The 22,593-nt window shown below is 40.5% G+C and overlaps 1 protein-coding gene across 1 annotated transcript; it reads right to left on the minus strand.

Annotated features, from left to right (window-relative positions):
* Positions 1 to 1,610: 1,610 nt before the first annotated feature.
* On the minus strand, positions 1,611 to 22,288 carry mtmr6 (myotubularin related protein 6). The gene is made up of 15 exons (XM_034211975.1): positions 22,077 to 22,288; positions 18,487 to 18,618; positions 14,150 to 14,312; positions 13,898 to 14,055; positions 12,592 to 12,720; positions 4,921 to 5,055; positions 4,673 to 4,805; positions 4,436 to 4,545; positions 3,944 to 4,069; positions 3,790 to 3,839; positions 3,606 to 3,699; positions 3,420 to 3,526; positions 2,762 to 2,896; positions 2,555 to 2,681; positions 1,611 to 2,267 (listed from the first exon to the last, which is right to left on the minus strand). Exons 1-15 carry the CDS (start codon positions 22,098 to 22,100, stop codon positions 1,917 to 1,919), a joined length of 1,974 nt encoding a protein of 657 aa, XP_034067866.1. The 5' UTR covers positions 22,101 to 22,288; the 3' UTR covers positions 1,611 to 1,916.
* Positions 22,289 to 22,593: the final 305 nt, after the last annotated feature.

Consider the following 22,593-nt stretch of genomic DNA (forward strand, 5'->3'; position numbering starts at 1 on the left):
GGTCCTCGCCGCTCACTTTTGTCTGCCTCCTAACAGGCTGGACGTTCTGCTCCCAGTGTGACTCAAGCAGTGCTGGGCACCTGGTTGAGTCAGAGCTCTACCTGTTAAGTTCTGGTTGGTTTGGTGATTTTCGAGATAAGCTCGTCTGGCAATACGGGAGCTACAATTTCCCATAGTGAGACATCGAACGGAGTGTTATGAATGAGAACTATAGGTTACTTACGTAACCCCAGTTCTCAGAGTAACATGAAGTGAGATGTCTCACCAGACGGCCCTCCTTGCTATGGTGAAGCGAGAAGAGGTGCTTATTTTGAATGGCGCATGCGTTGTGGCGCAAGCTACTTGTAGGGGGTGATTTCCCTGACGCTGAAGTCAAGATCTCCAGCCAATCAGGATTGGCGTAATGAGATTGATGCTTCTGTTTGCTCCGCGATGAGGCGCATCCCATAGTGAGACATCTCACTTCATGTTACTCTGAGAACTGGGGTTACGTAAGTAACCTATAGTTCTTATACATCCATGGCTCCCACTGCTCTGCTGTATGTTAACGTGGGGGCGGGGAGGGAGCGGATCGATACCTGCGGGCCAGATACTCAACATTGTAAATAACCAACCAAAAACGATCGCCGGTTCATCTTGTTTTTGACGTGAGAATAGTTTGGGCAGCGTGAGAGCGTGAGATTGAAAGCGTGTGTCACACGCCAGATGCGTGAGAGTTGGCAACCCTGCAGTGTAGATTAGTTTACAGCTAACAAATACTGCTACTTTAAGTAGCATCGCTAAACTAGCTACTCTGGTCCATTAGTAGATGAGCTCTTTATTCTGCGCAGTGATACGGTATAAATAAATAACTCTTACCTGAAACTGCTGACAACAAGAACTGTGGATTATCTTGAGTAACTATTTTATGATTTCCTTAAACATACATTGCTAGTTTATCAGATGTATTCTTAGGCCCTTGGACCACCACAGGGCCTGGTCCTATTCCACCGAAAGAAGAAAATCATGGATTGTTTTTTGTTTCTTTAAAAAAAATCTGACATGATTCCATTTCTAAGAATCCAGCATTTGTCAGTGTTTTGACAACTACTTATTGACCTTGTTTTTCCCAAGTGTGTCTGAGAGTGTCCCCTGATCGGGGTCAGCTGTCATAAATAATCAGTCATTGACATGGCAGACAGAGGTGACCAATAGGATTTTGGGATCAATGGATGTTAGTAAATCAGATTATCTGATCAATGTGAGATGTGAAATAGGATTAAATTGTCAATGAGTTAGTAGCTGAACCTCTTTGGGACTGAACATCACTGTCCAATTAATTATAGTCACGAAATTGGTTAAATATGTAAAATGACTAGTTACAGTCATTTCAACTGCATTTAGTCTGATAGAGTTTGTAGTGCACCCATATTTTTCAGCCTTATTTCCAGTGCTAGATTATGTTCACTAATGTAGAATTTAAAAAACGAGATCATGTCCTAACATTCAGATTAGGCTGGATTCCAGGCTTTGGATAAGAGGACATATTTGTGGTGCCAGAAAAATAATAAATATTAGTATTTGGATTATGATTGGATTATATAAAAAGCTGAACAAACTAGAAAAAGTCACAATTTTATTGGGATGAATTTATTCTCTTATTCATTATTCTCTATAGTGCTTTTTAACATTCATAAAAAAACAAGCTTTTTTTCTATAGGTGCAGTATATGACATAATGACGCTTTCCATTGAGATTTAGACTATACACACATACAACTTCATTCACTCCCAATGGACCATTTAGGACCATTGCCTAATCAGCGCGTTATCAAATACAGAACTACTTTTTCCCTCGCCACGCACACGCTTTCAATAAGCCCTCTCACTCAGTTGCTCCCGTCCCTTGATATCCCACAATCCCCCCCCAGTTTAGTCTCAGCAGGTCATACGCGCCACTCCAAACTCCAGGCTCACAGCAGCTGGCTCCTCTTTGGCCAACTCGCTGCTGTATGTCCCATCCAGCTCTCCGTAGCTCTGCTTCCTGCTGTCGGTGCCGCTGCTGCCCTCCACTGACCGCTCTGTGTCAGTGCTCTCTGTGGCCTCCTCGCCCACCTCCTCCTGATCGAACTCCTCCTCCTGTCGCTCCACCTCTTTGTGGTTGATGGGAGCCCCCAGGATGAGTGAATCGGGCCGCGCCGGGAGGGTGTTGCAGTGTTGATCTCTGGTGGGAGGAGGTGCTGGGGGGTCAGAGGTCACAACGGGGGTCACACCGAGCTGAAGGAGCCGCTGGACAGAGAGGGGAGACAAAACACAGAGAGAGAGATGTTTTTAAATCAGAAATGTAAGTAACGTAGAGCAGGGAGTCGACAAATCAAAGGGTTCATCCTCATGATATTTTCACTTATTATTTTATATAAATTCACATTAAAAAAAACATAATTCCAATCATAGTTTCTGAAGGAATGGGATTTTATTTTATTTTATATCCATACTGAATTTATAAAAGATACATTGTGAAATCAGTGACTTCAATATATTTGCTTCATAAAGATAATTAATGCAAATAAACTCACATTCTCCAGCGCTTGCAGTGCGCTCTCTGCCTTGCGGCCTTCCTCTCTCAGGTTCAGAACGGTTTTGAGGATCGACTGACGGGGGTGCATAGACCGATCAAACTGGTGGTACATGTTCCTCCAGAACCTGAGAAATAAGGACTGTAAGATGCCATGTATGCACTTTTATTATAAAACAACTACAGGGAGGAGAGGGGCTGTACTGACTTGAAGTGGTAGGGCAGAGTGGAGGGCTGCAGCACAGGGTGGGCTTTAGAGTATGCAGGGCTGTAGAACGGATTCAAGTAGTTCTCCCTCTCGCTCATTAGAAACGCCCACAGAGAGTGGGTCCGCTCCCTCAGCCTGGAAACAAACACAAGTTATAGTGACACGTACGGAACAAAAGGTTTTTATACCAATTGTGTGAAATTATTGTTTTGCTTCATGAATCGTTTCATGAACTGAAAACGGTGTCTCCGGTGGATATGCTTTTCAGAGATATGAGATCATCAATCCACAATGAATTTAGTTTTAGCTTAATGCAATGCAATTTTTCCTTCACAATCTTATAATCCTTTTTAAGTATTTAGATTAATAATCTGTAAACATATGGTGAAATCTTTTTAGGCACATGATATTTTGTAATTCTCATTTAAGCCACAAGAAGCTGAAGTTCTAAATAGGACTAAAATCATTTACGAGTTTCATTTCTCTACCCTCTTAGAAACCATTTTGTCAGAGGTTTTTCTCCCTTGCCCATCAAGGCTTACACAAGCAGATGACAACCATTATTTGCTATCCAAATATTTAATTAATGTTTATGTAAGTTATTTGTTTAAAGCTTTGTTTTCTTTGAGTGCCTCTTTTATGTGTTTGTTCAACTCACTTCAAGTCCTCTCTCTGCCTCTGATTGTTTCCAAGGAAGTTTCCATACTGACAGGAGTGGATGTGCTCGTGGATCTGCAGCAGGAACCACTCGCTGAACTCAAATGCCTATGGAGAGGATTACTATTTAATAAATGCAATAACCACACTGCTAATAACAAACCAAAGTCATGTAGCTCAAACACACCTGTGGGAACTGCTCTGTCAGCTGCCACACACACTCCAGGAACTGAGTGAAGATAGGAGACACTTCTTTTGGATCCCCGTCCAACTGGTCACACCTAACACACAAAAACCGTCACAAAAAAAATATTAAGGGTATGACAAACAGACTTAATCTCTAGGCTTATTTGATCTAGGTTAAACCTCACCTGTCTGCAAACTTGTGGCCAAAGGAGATCCAGTCTTTCTCTATCAGTACCTAAGACAAGTGTAAAGGAACGTTTGAAGTAAAATAAACTAACTTGTAGAAGTTGTTCTGATCTGCTCTTTAGTGCAATGTGTGTGCATGAGTGTGTTTGGTACCATGAGGCCCTTCATGGTGCGGTAGTAGGGGTCCATGAGCAGCGCCCCCAGGGAGCAGACCTGGGCGGTTCTGTCCCACCCGTCTGAACAATGGACCAACACACTGGCTCCTTCCACTGTCACCGCCTGGGGAGAAGAGGGGCAGAGAGCAGGGGATTGTGGCATTAAGAAAAAAAGCAGTGAATGAGTCCATCACGATTTAAAGCGATGATATACCAAAAGTGTCATCATTAAATATCATTTAACTATTTATATATGCCATATTCTCTAAGAAAAATACTTAAATATCATGAAAAAACTATATAAAATGTGCAGTAAAGTGCTTAAGGGATGATGTATTTGTGTAGGCCCAACAAGGAGTTAACATAACCCTAGTTCCCTAGACAAAAGGATTTTGGATTATTGGCGAAAGTAAGCTCTCTAGCAAATAAATGTTTATGACTGGTCGTTCAGCAACATAATATTCACAAATGAACACCACCCTTTGAATACCTTGGTGAGAAAGATAGCTGCGTCTACAATCGCCTTGATGTGCCGCAGCCAGCCGCTGCTCTCCAGGCCAACCAGGAAGTCGCTCATGGAGAGAGAGCGAGTCCCAGCCACTGAAACACAAACTCATTTCAGGATACTTATGCTTTGTCTGACAAATCATAAAAGTGCCCGTTAAAATCGGCAAAATAAACGTTATTTTTGTTTGTGTGCCAGTGTGTGTAGCATCATGTGATTTACATTCTAGCATTTTCTGCAGGCTGGTCCTCATCACGTGGATGTTTTCGATTCCAACAAACTGGAAGCGGATGTTGGAGTAGTTGTCCTCGTTCTCGTAGCCTTTGCCTGCTGCTCGATTAGCTAGCGCGTTCAACTGCAGGACGGAAAAACACAAAGGTATTGGAAAATATTGGGAAGTTTTACATTTCTGTTGAATACATACAGCAAAAATAAAAGCATTTCAGAACACATATTAGTTTGGTGGCTACCTTTGGCCTAGTATCCATGACGTAGACAAATCGGCTGTTGTGATTGGCCTTGCAGATGGCCTGCAGCATGCTCTCATCCTCTAGGCATCGCGCGCTGAACCCGGAGAGAGGCTGACTGCATCGACACACTGCCGCCTGTCAGAGGAACAGAGTACACAGATTAGAACGAGGATATGTAAAAAAATATTACAGAAATTCACCATATGACACCTATCATTACCTCCCTACTACAACTCCCTTGAATGAGCTGCAGCCTAATAAAATCCTTATTTAACATTTAAAATCGAATGAGCTGATTTCAAGGAAATGTTTTAACTGCATACTTGTGGGAGAGGTCAAATATTATCTTTGTTTGACACCCAGTGAGATTTCATCTAGAGCCACCTCATCCCACAGGTGCATTACAATGAAATGTTATATCACATTCAGGCAAACCAGGGAATGAACACTTTCAATAACATGAAACCTAGGGCATTTTCCCTAGCAACACCTTGTGGATAACCTATACACATTTTAACTCAATAATTAATAAATCTTAAAAAAATTGTTGATGTTTAATCAGCTTTCTACTGTGCTTAGGTTTGTTGAGATCTTCATATGAAGTGAATACTTAAAACGAAAGTTAATTGAGATCATGGTATGAAGTGAATACTTAAAAACGAAAGTTAATTAATAAATCATACATGATCAATCATATTCTTGTATAAACCCATAATGAGAATGCTTCTTGACGGTTTTTGAATATGTATGTGCTTACAATTTTTTCTGTTGCTATTTTGATAAATTTGCGTTTTGAAAAGAGGGTGTTGTGAGTTTTCATAGTATGTTTAATACTTAAAAACGAAAGTTAGTTATAATCAAATATAATCAATTATATTCTTGTATAACCCACAATGAAAATGCTTCATATTTTAGGTTTTTCTATAGTTACAGTATAAACAAAACAAAGTGGTTTGTTTAGGTTGAGTTTTCTTCCTCTCCTGTGACAGCAGTACACAGGGAGGGGGGGCTTCACACTAAGGAGAAACACATTGAAGGCCAAAGAGAGTTCATGTCCTTTTCACACTAACATGAGGAGGTGTGTCTCATGTCATAAAACTATGGAACATATTGAGACATGTTTAGCCTTGTACATTAGTGGGCATGCGCAGTTTTCCACAAATTGGGTATAGAGGAGGAGTTTGTTTTTTGGGTTTTCGATCCAGTTTTTTTAGCATAAAGAGACTGGTTTTTTGAGAGAGAGAGAGAGAGAGAGAGGGGGGGGGGGGGGAAACCCCTGGTAGACTCTCTCCCGGTAGGCTGTGTGCTTCAGAGCTGGGTAACTAGCTCTCGGTATTGGTTCGGTCAGACGGGGTAAATATCTCTCGAATTTCTTGGTTGTTGGCTGAGTGGAATGATTTGATGAGAGATGTGTTTGTGGATATTATAACCCGCGACCTGTAAGGGCCTTCCTTCGAACTCTTGGCGGATAGGAATGTGTTTTTGACAGGTTAATCCGCCGTCTGTGTCGGAAAAAGTGTTTGAATATTATAAATACCGCGACCTGTAAGGACCTTCCTTCGAACTCTTGGCGGATAGGAATGTGTTTTTGACAGGTTAATCCGCCGTCTGTGTCAGAAAAAAGGTATGAAACTGATGTGAATTGAGTTGGTAAAATGAAAAAGTTGAATGCGCTTTTTATTGTCACCGGTCTTTTTACGAGGAAATACCTCTAAATTCTATCGGGAGAATTTTAAAATGTCACAACTGAAATGGGCAGTTGAAATTAAAACATTTTGGTAATAAATGTAAGACTGTGAATTAAAGTTTCATTTGAACATGATCACAGCACGGGTTTTGTTAGGATGATTATAATGTTGTAAAGAGAGAAGGTAAAAACCCTGTATTAGTTTGGACCTATTTTTCTTCAAATAAACTGAATCCCACCAGTTGGATTGGGATACTTTAAAAGACACCTGTGCCCTCCTCTCCTGCTTCAAAGGTAAGATTGCACCCTGCCACACACACTTAGGTAGGAGCACACTCCATTTACTGATATCAAAATCCTTCGGGATCGCTTAAACAGATTAAAAAAGAGTTGTCTGAATTGAAACAGCAGTTAATTGAACCTGGTTCTTCGGGAAGTTAATAGAGGTGAGATCTTGCTGACGTTGGTGGATCTGAGCCAAGCAGCAACCTTACATAGACTCAATAACTTCGGAAAGGTCAATTAGTAGGTCAGAGTAATTTATCGGAATAAATTATCAGGACCTCTCCGACTCTAAACATGGCGCCCAACGTGGGGCTCTGTGAAAAGTAATATTTTTACAGAGTCAAAATACAAGAACCAAAACGACCTAGTGAAAAAAGTCGATGAATACAAATCAGCGAAATACAGGCTGAAAGTCTTGTTAAAATACCTACCCCAAATCCTAGAATATATATAATTAAACCTGAAAGTGTAGTAATTTAAGTTAATACTATTGCACCGGACTGAGGGTTATATTATATCGGATATAGCTGTCTGTTAAAGAAGCTAAAGAAGGTTCATTTTCCCCTAGCCAAATTGAGAAGCCTGTGGTCCCTTTAACACAGGTTTAGGTGGCTAAAGTGAAGTCAGCCGTAGGAGCACTGCTCAGTACTTGCCCAATTACTTTGAAACTTATAGGTAGGACTTGACAAAGAGTTGCGGTTTGAACTTTTGCGTTAAAACATAACGTGGGGAAGAGTTAATAGGAGATTTAATAAAGATAAACATAGGTCTAAAGGTACCTTATGCTCAGGGCTGCACATAACTGGTGCGCAGGTGCGCATGCGCACCTCCGCCAAATAAAGAGCACCGTGTCATTTGAAAAAAGGCGCATTTGCGTACCAACATTGAGAGAGAGAGAGAGAGAGGGAGAGAGAGAAGGGAAAAGAGAAAAGAGAGGAGAAAGAAGAGAGAAAGGAGAAGAGAGAGAGAGAAATATATTTGCGAGTTGCATATGAACCTATGATATGAACTCAGGGCCGGCCCGTAGCTCTGGCGTAATAGATGTTCGCCTAGGGCGCCAGATCTGTGGAGGCGCTGCGCTGGCAGCTCTGGGAGGGAAAAAAACATTTTTGACCATTGGGGCTCATCCTAATTTTCGGCCTTGATGTAACAATATTCACAATTAAGTAAATGTAACACCCTTTTCACCCCGGTTACACGTTTCATTTTCCCTGTACGATGGGCGCTGTAAGTGATGAAAATGGGGGATGTTGGCTTATCTGGCGCCCGCAGCTCACAGCCAAAATGCGAGTGAGCGAGGGTGCACCGGTACCGGCGCTGTTGTTATTAGAATCTGGTGCTAGCTGCTTTAACGGATATAAGAAAAATATGTTTCTACAATAATGTGGAGGGAGAGTCCTCTCCAGTCAGACTGAGAGGTTGATACTACAGCTCAGTGAGGTAAGGACTCTGAGTGTTTAGATCAGGGGTGGGGAACCTTTTTCCTCTCAAGGGCCATTTCAATGTTTCCAACATCCTCCGAGGGCCGTACAAATGATTGACCTCTGCTTAAAAATACTAAAATCACAGCCCATTCATTTGACCTTTCTTTCATGCTGTGCAAAGAAAAAGCAACCTCTTAATCCAGATATTTTACCATGACTCATGCATGCACGTGCACGGTTGTGGCATGACCACCCAAACAGAAATATATGGACACAAATGTATTTAGTTTCCTATCCATGTGAACATGTTTTAAGTGGGGACCTAACCTCCTCTAGGGGGGTGTTCTCCCCCGGGAAGATTTGTTTTTAAATGTTGAAGTTAAAAGCATCAATCTGGTGCATTTTGAGAGCAACATTAAGAGATCTATGGATACATCTCTCAACACCCATATGAAACAGAACTGTAAGCAGATTTTCTTTTTCTTTATGGATATTTTACAAATCACTCTCCTTTCAAACTGTATTCTTGTTTATTAATAACAACTTTTTTTACTGTCATATAGTATTTTATACCTGTTTACTTTATTCTCTTGTTTTTTTATAACTATAATGATCATATAAAGATGTGCCTTTACCTCACTGGTTGTAGAAAAAGCTTCTTATATTCGTTAGCATAGCTAGCTAACCAGATGCTAATAACAACACAGTTATTGACTTTATGATGAACAGACCGTTGGGCTTTCAACTAAAGACACAGCCACGCAAAAACTGCGGGATGTGTACGGCTCCTTATGGGTACTGCAATTTGTGGAAGTGGCGGAGCGGCGTTCTGGTGCTCTCCGTCAGAACCATGGTCAGAACTGCACCCCTGTCAGACGAGACATATACCACGTGATGACACGTTAGGCTCGTGATGTGTTCAAGGACCCTCACCTTGGCCAGGAAAAACAGGCACTCGCTTGTTTAATTTTTTTGCGGTCTAGATTTCTTTCCTTTTTTGCGATTATTACCTCGAGGGCCGTAGCAAAGGTCTCGCGGGCCGGATACGGCCCGGGGGCCGGAGGTTCCCCACCCCTGGTTTAGATAGTTAACTTTAGTCTAAGTTCAAACGGTTTGGCCACAATTTATGTAAACACATATTTCCAAGGCTCTCCTTTATAATTAATGGGATAAACAGGTTTGAAATCATTCCAATGTATACTATAGGACAGTAACCAAAAATATCCTTTAAAACTGGAGAGATAAAAAAAAATGCATAAATAAATAAATGTTAAGGTAAAATAAGATATGAATGAACAACATAAATAAAATAAGTTACATTAATTTGTTATTGGCTATGGTAGGTTATTGGTTATGTTCACAAACTTATTTGATTACATCCACTTGTCTAAGATGACAACAGAGACTTTCGACCCAAAACCAGCTATTGACTTGTGGATGCAAGCATCTAATCGCAGACTCAACCAGAGAGAAAGAAGTAGGCCTACATCATCAGCTACCATGTCTGACAGAGAGGAGAACAGTCAGGAGGGGAGTGATGACAGTTTGTAGGATAACTGGTCGTGCTACACCTGCATGTGTGTTCTGTGTTCACCTCCGCATGTGTGTTCAGTGCCGTGTGTCTGGCAAATAAAGTCAAGACCCCTCAAAAGTTACAGTTTATTTCATTTTAAGGATGAGCACCAAGCAACATCTCCAGGTGCTCCTTTGAGAACCAGGGCAAAAAAGTTATGTGCACCCCTGCTTATGCTGTTGAAAAAATTCGAAGCTCGGTACATACAACTCTTAGCTGAGGTACCCGCATGTACTAACTGAATCCAGAAAGAGAACTTAGAACCAAGTGACGGTATAGTCGGACTGTACACCCGGCGGGAGTAAAGCCTAGGAACTTGCATGTGTATAAAAGAGTGAACTTGAACCCTTTAATACATTTTTGTGTTGTTTTTTAAAACAAACAAACAAAAATAAATGGCGGACGAGGTTAGAACGCAGTTTTTAATGACTCAGAGCCAACCACACAGTGGGGATACACAGAAGCAAAATCCGGAGCTTCTGCCCGCCCTGGTCAGCTTAGCCCAGACCCACGGGCGTACCGCGACCAAAATACTTTCCTGTCAGACTACCGTTTGACAGAGAGCAACAAGCAGGTGGTATAATATCTGAGACCCTATCTCCACCATACAGGGATAAAAGCTCAAAAATGCCATTTAGGAGTATCTCATCTACGACCAGAAGAAAACACATTGTTAGACATGATATTCAGGAAAAAGGAATGTTGGAAATAAATAATGTCAAATATTGAAAATCCTAAAACTGGATCAACAAACCATGTTAATAAACCCTGCTAATAGGAAGCTAAAACATGCAGGAGAAATAGCAGTAGCTCTGGCAAAGAGAATAGGTCCTAGCATGCAAGCACAGTGTGATAATATGATAAGGACTATTAAACTGTCAGAAGGCAATGTGGTGATCAGATGACCCACAAATACCGGTTGTTTTGAATGTACTTTTAAGAAAAAACCTATGTGGGAACTATCAGCAGATAATCAAGCCCCAAAAATATCTTCAAAACTAATATGAGAAAGTTTTTGCGAAGCTAAAGCTCAAATACTTTACCAAAATCAACTAAACTATTTACTTTTGACCCCTTTTTGGGAATGGGATTTTCCGTTACACAACGGAAAACTCAATTCAAGCCTTAAAGAACGCTTTAAAGACAAGTCAATGAGAGTTAAATGTGGTGCTATTTTGCTCATGAATGGAGCTTGCACTTTTGGAAAAAAGGTCTCCTCTTTTCTCTGCTCCCGAGGTGCTGCAGAAACACGCAGCACACAGGGTCAAAGACAGGCGTGACCTCTGGAGGGGAAGAAAATTTGAGCAGACCACGAAAGACCATTACAAGTTTTATGGCCTCAGCACAGAGGAAGATCTGGAGATTTTAAGGAACTCTCCCAAAAGCAAGCTACACATCCCCCACCCAGCACAAGGGAAATAGTGTTCCTCTCACCAATGAATAAATCAACTCTTAACCAAGTCGAATCTAAAATAGACATAGCTCCAGTTGTTAAGAAAAGAGGGAGATTCAAAAAATTATCTTAACACCAAAACAATAATATCAAATATCAAAAACCAAAATAGTATGTTGAGACCCATTCTCAGAAACTAACAATGTGGAGATAAGGAACCAGGGTGATAGAAAATCTGTGTTATTCATGTCCATGACTTGATCAGGAACAGAGGAAAAATTATCACCTGAAGAGAAGCATCTTGCACTTGCATTAAAAATGTATCCAGCCCTGAGGGAAATGTCTCAAGGTACCAAAATGTGCATATACACTCTTTATTTTTCAATATCTGAAGCTACTAAACAAACTGTTCAGGGAGCAAAAACAATGATGAGTAGATGAAGAAAATGGAAGATGATAATGTCTCGGTATTGGTTCGGTCAGACGGGGTAAATATCCCTCGAATTTCTTGGTTGTTGGCTGAGTGGAATGATTTGATGAGAGATGTGTTTGTGGATATTATAACCCGCGACCTGTAAGGGCCTTCCTTCGAACTCTTGGCGGATAGGAATGTGTTTTTGACAGGTTAATCCGCCGTCTGTGTCAGAAAAAAGGTATGAAACTGATGTGAATTGAGTTGGTAAAATGAAAAAGTTGAATGCGCTTTTTATTGTCACCGGTCTTTTTACGAGGAAATACCTCTAAATTCTATCGGGAGAATTTTAAAATGTCACAACTGAAATGGGCAGTTGAAATTAAAACATTTTGGTAATAAATGTAAGACTGTGAATTAAAGTTTCATTTGAACATGATCACAGCACGGGTTTTGTTAGGATGATTATAATGTTGTAAAGAGAGAAGGTAAAAACCCTGTATTAGTTGGACCTATTTTTCTTCAAATAAACTGAATCCCACCAGTTGGATTGGGATCCTTTAAAAGACACCTGTGCCCTCCTCTCCTGCTTCAAAGGTAAGATTGCACCCTGCCACACACACTTAGGTAGGAGCACACTCCATTTACTGATATCAAAATCCTTCGGGATCGCTTAAACAGATAAAAAAAGAGTTGTCTGAATTGAAACAGCAGTTAATTGAACCTGGTTCTTCGGGAAGTTAATAGAGGTGAGATCTTGCTGACGTTGGTGGATCTGAGCCAAGCAGCAAACTTACATAGACTCAATAACTTCGGAAAGGTCAATTAGTAGGTCAGAGTAATTTACCGGAATAAATTATCAGGACCTCTCCGACTCTAAACAGGTTGTTATAGTACCTTCTTTTCTTGGTAGAAGTATGTGAGAACAGGAAAGCGTCCTTTGCTTCTGAACTTGGAGCTCCCCACAATGATAGGCTTACTGGCAGTGATGGGAACATACAGGTCCCGTGGGTATGTCTCACACACCTGGAAAAAAACAAGCACACATTCCACCCCGACACACACAGACACACATTCCACCCCCACCCCCCACACACAGACACACAGAGACACACACACACACACACACACACACACACACACACACACACACACACACACACACACACACACACACACACATTAGTCTGAACGGTGAAGCCATTAGCCCATAGTTTAAAACAGCAAATCATTATACCTTAAAAACTATTATTTGTGTCATAATGTATCCCACTCTACCTATCATCCCAAAAAATTAGAGCCCTATTTTATTTAATATTCGGTTTTTTATAATAATTTTACAATATATATGTATCATTTATTTTTTCATATTGTTACTATAATTTGTTTTATGATGTGTATGTTTTTGTATTAACTGTATTGAGTTCAATTTAAGTGATGTTATGTTAGTTGATATCTTTTGTTTTTAATGATTTATTTTAGCATTGTTGCCATGCACCTTTTGATGTTGTTGTTGATGTTTTTTTGTGTCATTCATTGTGAACAAATTAGCAAACAGTATTTCTTTTTTTATATTGAAGCTCTGCATGTCCATCATACAACAGTTTGAGCTAACAGTGGAGCTCTAGCGCCCTCTTCTGGACAAACTAAGTACTAATGCAATAATTATTTTTATTTTTTAATATACTCTATTAACAGATTGGGAGTGTCTAAACTACAACTATAATAATAGTGTCACTTTCATGCCACAATCATTTGACATCAACGCACTGTCAGCTCCTTTAAATGTATTTGTCTTTGTAGCAGGTGGTGTTTATGGTGCAGAGAGACGGTGCCAAGGTCAACAACAGTCAGCAACTTCACGTTTAACTGGGCCGAGTGCTTACTGACTGCCATTTATAAAGTTGTATTTTATCTCTTTCTGTGCATGGACAATAAATGATAAAGTTACCAAACCTGTTAACTTCTATGAGATCTATGAGAACGTTGTATTTCCTATATAAACGGATGGCAAACTGCAGGTTTAACTATAATTGTGAGACACAGAAGAGACATTTATGAAACTGTACACCCTGTGCTTCTTCCTCTACCTCTCAGCACACAAAAGAAGCAGCATCAGATGTAACAAAAAAGCACAAGAAAATACCAAAAGATCCACCCTCTTGGACACTTGAGCTGAATAACAGACAAACCAACTATCTACCTTGTAGTCTCTGTTGACGTTTGTGAGCTGCCATTGGTCGCAGGGGACGCCCATCCTCTCAAATTCCGCCCCCAGGTCGATGAGCTGCCATCCTTCCTCCCTCTGTTGGTCGTTCTGTTTGGGGTTGTAGGAGAAGGCATAGAGCTCCTCGTAGGATACTGCACAAAGGAGAAGGAAACCAGAGAAAGTGAATTAACGAATACAAATATGGAGGGATAACAACATATGTTAGACAGACAAACTGAAACCCACCAGGCCGTAGAAGACGCAGCAGCGAGCTGTAGATGTCGTGGCAGTCTCTTTCTCTCTGCACCACAAAATGAACCAGCCTGAAGTTGCGACACTGGATGACCAGAGGACAGCCGGTGGTGGTCAGGGAGAGCTTCTCCACAGACGCTATGTGGTGATGCAAGATCTGCAAAGAGAGAGAAAAAACAAAGAGATCTTCAGTGATTGGCTTTGGATCATGATTTGATATCATAATAATAATAAGAAATACAGAAAGACTTTATTAAACAATTAGAGTGAGAGTACACTGCTTGTAGTCTTGTCATTAGGGAACCAAAAAACATTGATACTGATAGACATGCAAGGATTTTAAGAACAGGTATTTTGAACAAAATCAAAATCTTGCTACACATTAACACAAGATCATAAATTGTTGTATTGCCATAAAGTACAGAGGGCAAGAAAGTACATCTCCATATTCAATGAGGCTAGTTTGAATTCCACAGGGAATCCAGCGATGGGAGATCATTAAGATGCACATTCATCAGCATCAGTAATGACCAATGAAACACACACACACCACACACACTGATGCTGATCACTCAACTGCCGTTTAATATTTTACAAGGCACAATAACAGTCTAACAAACACTCTCTTTGACCAACACATTCACTCTAAACGTCATCCACAAACACCGACATTAGTTAGCTGGCACATGCTAACAGGCACCTTCACGCAGGGATAAATACGCAGAAAAATAACGGCATGCAAGCCCAAAAACAGAGCAAATGAAAACATTCTCACATAAAGCAGGAAGGATGGTGGGGGAGTGGGGTCATGGCCCGAGATCTGCTGCTCAAAGCATTTTAAACCTGGCTAACCTTTCCACAATGCAGACCCGTACATCTGTTTATCCCAATACCCTGAGACTATTTTCCCTCCATCATATGACAGGATACAACAAAGTATTTCTTCACTGCACACCACAACAGCGCAACTGTTTACTACTGTAACATTCAAATCAAAGAATCTGGATGGCCTACTAAGTGTTGCAGACACTAATGTAACCCAGTTCTCAAGGTGAGCATCAGTAATCCTCTTACGGATGGAGGCAGACACACACACACACACTTCACATTAACACACTGAAGCCTAGCCATAAATCTTGCAACTGTAAGCTACTTTTGAAACCCTATACCTACTTCCTCTTACCACACACAAGTTTGCATATTCTCGCTATTGGCCCACCACATCACGTTGCAGACTTCCTTGTGGTGGCAATGTTGATGTCTCTCTTTTTAAAATTAGCTCTAAATTCAAGACTAATTAAAACTGCGGTCGCACTTGTGCGCGCAGTGATGAGCGGGCCCTCGCGTCCGTGCGCCTGTCGGGGAGGGCGGCAGGTCGTCCCGGCGTCAAGCAGATGCGCGCGAGTCCTGGGATATGAGCCGTTTCTCATTTCTATAATTTTCGCGTCCCAGACTCCCAGGTGCTCCGGCAGCGACCGGGAAACGGATGTCGAAGGAAAACAAATGTCTCAAAAGGCTCGTCGAGGATCGAGTACCTAGGAGGCTGTCTGTAGGAGCCGTAACCAAAGATGCACTGATTTAGAGGAGAGAGGAGTGTCTCGAGAGGAGCTATAACCGAGGGTACACTGAAGTATTCTCCTGAGACGATTTCAGCCAACAGTGATGTTTAAAAGAGGTGTGACGCATGGCTGGACTTCTGTCAACAAAGCACAGCTCTGCAAACTGTTCCCGTTGTGATTATAAGTTATTTGAGATGATCAAATGTGCATCAGACTTTCTGCCCTTTACCGTTTGTTTACTCACTAATCACATGTCCCCTGGATGTTAGGTGATGTTACAGTGAGAACAGCTGCTGAGGTCAGTGCAGAAAGCAGAACAGTGTGTATAATATATATCGCTCAATAACAAATGTAACAGGCCTACATGTCATACTTTATTTGTAGGCTTTAGGAGATATCTACAAATAAACATTAGGGTTAGGGTTAGGGTTAGGGTTAGCGAGTGTATAGGTGTCTGTTGTAATGAATATGCCGCCAGCAAAGGGTGTTGTTGGACTAACAGTAGGTGTGTGTGCGTGTGTGTGTGTGTGTGTGTGTGTGTGTGTGTGTGTGTGTGAGAGAGTTGATGTGCCAGGCAAACAGGCAGGCCTCAGTAGCTTATCTGACATATAATTGGTAAAAAATGGTACATTCTCCGTTAGCCTACGAGCTCCCCGTTTGAGCGAAGGACTATTCCTTCTCAATGTAGCATGACATTGGATATGCGCTGAAGTTGTCCTGGATTGGAATTGTTCCGATCATTCCCCTATGAGGAGTTTGCAGAAATTTCCTTAAAATGCATGAAAAACGGCCATTTTTCAAAATGGCCGACTTTCTGGTGGGCGGGGCTAATGGAAGGCAATTTGAAATATGTGTGCAATCATAATAGCAATATGTATACAGCGTTTCGTGAATATCGGAAAAACTATATGCGACCAGTTTGGAGCAATTTGCGCCATGTGAATAGTCAAAAATGGTGTATTCGCTGTTAGCCTACGACCTCCACGAGTAATTTTTCAAAAATGTGCTCCTCAATTAAGTATCCTATTGGATAGGGGCTAAACCTGTCCTGCATTGGAATTTTTCTGATCATTCCCCTAGGAGGAGTTTGCAAGAACGTGCGTAAATTGGCTGAAAAACGCACATTTTTCAAAATGGCCGACTTTCTGGGGGGCGGGGCTAATGGAAGGCAATTTGAAATATATGTGCAATCATAATAGCAATATGTATACAGCGTTTCGTGAATATCGGAATAACTATATCCGAGTAGTTTGGAGTAATTTGCGACATGTAAATCGTCAAAAATGGTATATTCGCTGTTAGCTTACGACCTCCACGAGTAATTTTTCAAAAATGTGCTCCTCAATTAAGTATCATATTGGATAGGGGCTGAACGTGTCCTGCATTGGAATTTTTCCGATCATTCCCCTAGGAGGAGTGCGCAAGAATGTGCTTAAAATGCATAAAAAACGCACATATTTCAAAATGGTCGACTTTTTGGGGGGCGGGGCTAATGGAATGTATGCACAAATATGTCTTCAATTCCATGAGGAATGTCTGTGCCAAAATTCGTGAAGTTCTGAGAATAGGGGGCGCTAGTGAGCAGTTTTTTAGAAAAATTACGTTTTTTTTTTACATTCTTGAAAAGGTCGTGGGCTGTGACGTGTGTACCAAGTTTGGCGTACCGAAACACATTTTAGCACATTGTCAAAAAAAAAAAAGTACAGGCCACGCCCACATTTGTCATTCGTTGTGACACTTTAAATATAGGTGCATACTTATCCCCAGAGTATGTCTAAAAAAAAAAAAAAAGATTTCGTCCATCAGTTCATGAGTTATACATTTGTCATGTTTTTGGCGCCCCCTATAGTCTAAAATGGAAATGACTTTTTGTGCCTATTCCCCAATACAGATTGAACATTACCACCAAAATGTGTGTTTTTTTTGTACATTGTTGATGAGTTATGAGCATTTCTATCTAAGCCCCGCCTTTTTGCGAACACGTTTAGAGTAATGAGGGCCACATTTATCGACTGAACATGCTCATTTCCTACGATAATGTGGCTGACCCTCCGGCGATACTGTATACTGAGTTTGGTGTTGAATTTTATTTTGAAATTTAAGTGAATATTTAAGTGTTTTTAAAATTATGCTAATTTAAAAACAAATAAAGTAGGCGGAGCTTATGGGTACTTGGACATTATATGTAGAGCAGGTCCACCCGAGTAAGTGTGAAAAATGTCAGGTCATTTGGAGTTACGGTGCGACTTTGTACATCTTTCCAAAAACGGAAATGGCCATAGGTGGCGCTAGAGAGCATGTTGGACAATTTGAACACATTGACTCCAGAATATCAAATTTTTCACCGGTCCTGGCGTCCGTGCAAAATTATACAACTTTGTCAGCATCCTAAAGGCCTGAAAATAAGCATTGAAATATGGAATAATAATAATAATACCACGAATAACAATAGGTATCCTTGCACTTCGTGCTAGGACGCCGTTGGGTCCTAGCACTCTCGTGCTCGGGCCCTAATAATACCACGAATAACAATAGGTATCCTTGCACTTCGTGCTAGGACGCCGTTGGGTCGTAGCACTCTCGTGCTCGGGCCCTAATAATGGGACGAAAAAAGCTGCGAGGATATTATGAGAAGCTACTGGCAACATTACACTGCATATATCATATCTTTAAAAAACATACATGGATAGCCTAACTGAAAGAAGTCAGTGAAAAAAAGGTAGCTGGGAACGGCATAACTAACAGAATGCAGTCACTGCCAAAACGACTCACCCAGATCTCCTGTGCGGCAGATGTCGAGTTGTTGGAGCTGCTCTCCACAAAGATGAGATGTGTGGCTGTGAGGTACAGTGTACCACTTGTGAATTTGTTGCTGAAGCGATCTAACAGTCGCACCTGCTCCACCTGCAAACACACACGAAAATAACAACATTAATCAGCAGGTCAAGGCTCTTTTAAATGTCTCGAACTTGGTGTTAGGATGTACTGAAAGGAAGAACAAATGCTCCAGCTAGCCACCAGCTAATCCTGTGTCGCAAATGGTTTCTGGATATGGCAAAAGTCAGATTTCGCTGAACACTGTGACAGATGTGATGATAATGAGCATGAATATGGTTAGGGAAGAATTCTTAAATAAGTATGTTAGCTACTGCAAGGAGATCAAGTCAACTATTACTTTCTATAGTTCCCCTTTTCCCAGTTGTAATTACCTTTACTAAGAAGGTTATGTTTTTGGTTTGTTGGTCAGCAGGATTATACTGTTAAGGAAATTATGCAATCAAATGTGTTAACATTGCTAACCTTAGTTTCTCTGATTAGGTCATCTCTTTGGGAGTGAACCTTAAATGTATGTGTGGTCAACAGACGTGTTTAGGAGGTGAGGTTTTGCATACTGTGTCTGAGGGGTATCTGTATATCCCATTGTCTTGTAGGGAGTGATGGTTTTGCATACAGTATAGGGCTGCTCGATTATGGCAAAAATCATAATCTCGATTATTTGGGTCAATAATTGTAATTGCGATTATTAAATGCGATTATTCATTGACTTTGAAAACATCCATTTATTGGAGAAGAAAAATATGAACAGTATGTTTTTAACAGTTGATTACCCTGAACTTTAAGTATAATTCAACTGAAAAACAAAAAACAAAAAAAATAATAATAAAAAAATAATAATCGTTTTATTTCGATTACGTTGTTTTCGTAATCGTTGCAAGTCATAATCATAATCGCGATTAAAATACGATTAAAATACGATTAAAATACGATTAATTGAGCAGCCCTAATACAGTATCAGAGGGGGTATCAGCTGGCCTCCCAGAATGTTGTTGTAATGTAAATCTGCTTTGTGATGTCCTCTTATAAAGAGAGCCTGTTTCACTCAGAACAGGACGTTCTCCGTTGGAGGGGACGTCATACTTGCAAGTATAAAGTTCCTTATTGCTTTTAATGCGAATATTGTGTTGTTGCTGTACGTCTGTTACCTAACTGATTATTCCCTCTAGTCTAAACCACAGCTGATTTTAAAGCTGCTACGACAATACAAAAACATCCCATCCGATTTTCATTAAACTTAGGAAGACCCCATTCGATGTTTGAGTGGATCCTAATCATGGTGCAACTACACATATATTTTTCTGTATATATATATATATATATATATATATATTGTTTTTTTCATGATAGGGGAAGGCCTTGACGGAGGTCTGTGCTCTCAGCGTCCTCTCAATGTTTTATTTTACTGCTGACATCTAGCCTTGCAGTGCCCCCAACTCTTCCAAGTACATCATTAAGATGTTTATGGTAGAACATTTACTCAAGTCACACAGGAAGAAGGTTTAGGTTCAATAGACATAACTAACAGTGTTTAATACTGCTGGTGTTAAGAACCACCATTCACCAGACTAAATGAGGTTTAACAGATACAACTCCAACTACATGCATGCTGCATATTACATTGTCATTATTATTACATGCATATCACATGCCTTCTCAATACATCCCCCGCATGACAGGCATTATACAAATGCTCAAAATAGTGATGTACTTTGTGCAATTTGTAACAATGACAGTCTTAAATACATGTGTTGCATTCCATAAAAACCCACTGGAATAAGAAATAAGCTTATTGTTAGAAAATATGCTGAATATAACTAGAAACATCTAGTTATATTCCCTCTGTGGCAAAATGACTGTAAGAGAGCAAAAGCAGCCAACAGTCTAAATCCATGATTCATCACATCAGCAGTTCTCTGGTTGACTCAGACATCCTCTCCTTTGTTTCCGTTTTCCTGTCGTTTTCTGATATGATAATTTAGCCTATCTCTGTCTCCCAGCAACCCTTGAGACACATCTCTATAATAAACCGGCTTAATAGCACATACTGGAAGTCAGGGGGGGGGGGAGAATTGTGTTTTATTTTTGTCGTAATCTCACAATAAAATCTAAGCAATTATTCAAAGTACTTTCAATACTTCCCGCACAGCTCGAAAATAGCAAAAATGTGAATCTTTTTAACATAGCATCAACATCTGGATCAGGTTGTCCACTAAGTTAATAATACAACCAAATACTGTCGTAAAAATATACAGTGCAAGTTGACTTTTTTACACCAAGTGAAAACACATGGGTGCACATAAATAAATGAATCTTCCTCTGCTCTTTTATTCAGCCACACAACCTTGAGACAGTACAGCCACACCCTGTCTGCATGCAATCACACCCACCGTATCCCAGCATACCCTTATATCACAGGCAAATAATGTTAACCAAAGAATTGTGTGCACTTTAACTGTAATGTGTTACATTACCCTCATTAGACCGATCGTGAGGACGGAAGCTCACCTTTCTCCATACACACACCCTCACGATAACACCTAGTATAATAGAGTAGGCGTGGGCCGAAAGCATGTCCCAATCTGTGAGGTAGAGAGGCTTATGTAGGATATATTGAGTTGTTGTCAATGCCAAAGTAAATACAACTGAGCTTTTAAATGGTGCAATCCATAATTCTATAGAGACATGTCTTTGCTGTGTTGCCTTTGTTCTACAATTCTGGATTTAAGGTAAACAATGTTGCACAATTTAATCTGAAGCTATGCACAGTGTATAAACTGTATTCCTTATAATACATAACCCTATCACTTCATGAGACAAAACATATAATTAGACATTTATCAGATAAATTCATGTTAGAAATATTAAAATGTGGTTGCAAATCATTTTCTTTCTAAAGTATCCAAAACAGACAGCAGCCACATCCTGTATGATCTAGTGATGATCTGCAAGGCCTGTAGCCCACCACACTGCTCTTCAGTTCTTGCTGGTTTTTGCCTTCTTACTGGTTCAGTTGGCTAAGGGATTTAGGAGTTATGTGATTAAGAGCATTCCAAAGTTTGGCACCTCCCAATTCGTGGTTGTTTTGGTTGTACGTGTAGATGATACCATAAGATTGCCAGTCCTACGGGGTGTGAGCAGCCACAAAACTATCAGACACACAGGAGTGCTGTCAGTATTGTATGTGTGCATGGTAAATCCATCAATGTGTCATTATGGTTGGATGCAGCTTCTCCTGTCAGTATTCTGTCAGACTGGATACACTGCCGGGTTTGACAGTGTAACATTAACTCTATCAATATATCTGCTATACAGGAAAAGCAAAGACAAACAGCTCATTGATGCTCGTCACGTCTGACACCAAGCTGCTGGCTACACCTGCTATTCCTCAAACCCACAAACACAAGTCTGAACATTGATATAAACTGTCAACGTAGCCACACTGGAGAACTAGAAAACTCCCCACAGGACAGGCCGAGTTACTTCTGTATCCTACCCATTTGCAAATAGCTACAAATGTTAGCTACCTTTGGCGTTCGGATATGCTCCATTTCCCCCGAAAGAGACAGCTGTCAGCGACTGCAAATCTTCACACGACGCCTTCCGGAGATAACTATCATTGATAGTTTGTTGCCTCAAACTGCTGCACAAACGGGCTGTACTTTGTTGGAGACATAAGATTGATGTTTATTGTCAATTATTTTACTCCTCCATCCGCGTAAAGATCCGGGAAATAACGTCAACACTTGATGTGGCATACTTTTCAAAATAAAAGCACGACTCAATGTAGGTTTAAAGAGGAGACAACATGGTCACGAAGGAATTTCTCCAATGTCTTTTAAATATGTACGTATTACAATTAGTATTTATTTTTCTTAATTTTCTGTGAAAAAACACAGAAAAGAGACATAATACAAAAGGCATACAGTATAACATACATTAGACATTAAAGAGCTCTGATGACTGTTATGCAGAACAATACGAAGTTACAAATACTGTCCAACAAATAAAGTGTGAGCGAAACAGCATTGTGCCGTGCAGATC

The sequence above is a fragment of the Gymnodraco acuticeps genome, unplaced genomic scaffold (genome assembly GCF_902827175.1).
Source record: "Gymnodraco acuticeps unplaced genomic scaffold, fGymAcu1.1, whole genome shotgun sequence".
NCBI lineage: Eukaryota > Metazoa > Chordata > Actinopteri > Perciformes > Bathydraconidae > Gymnodraco > Gymnodraco acuticeps.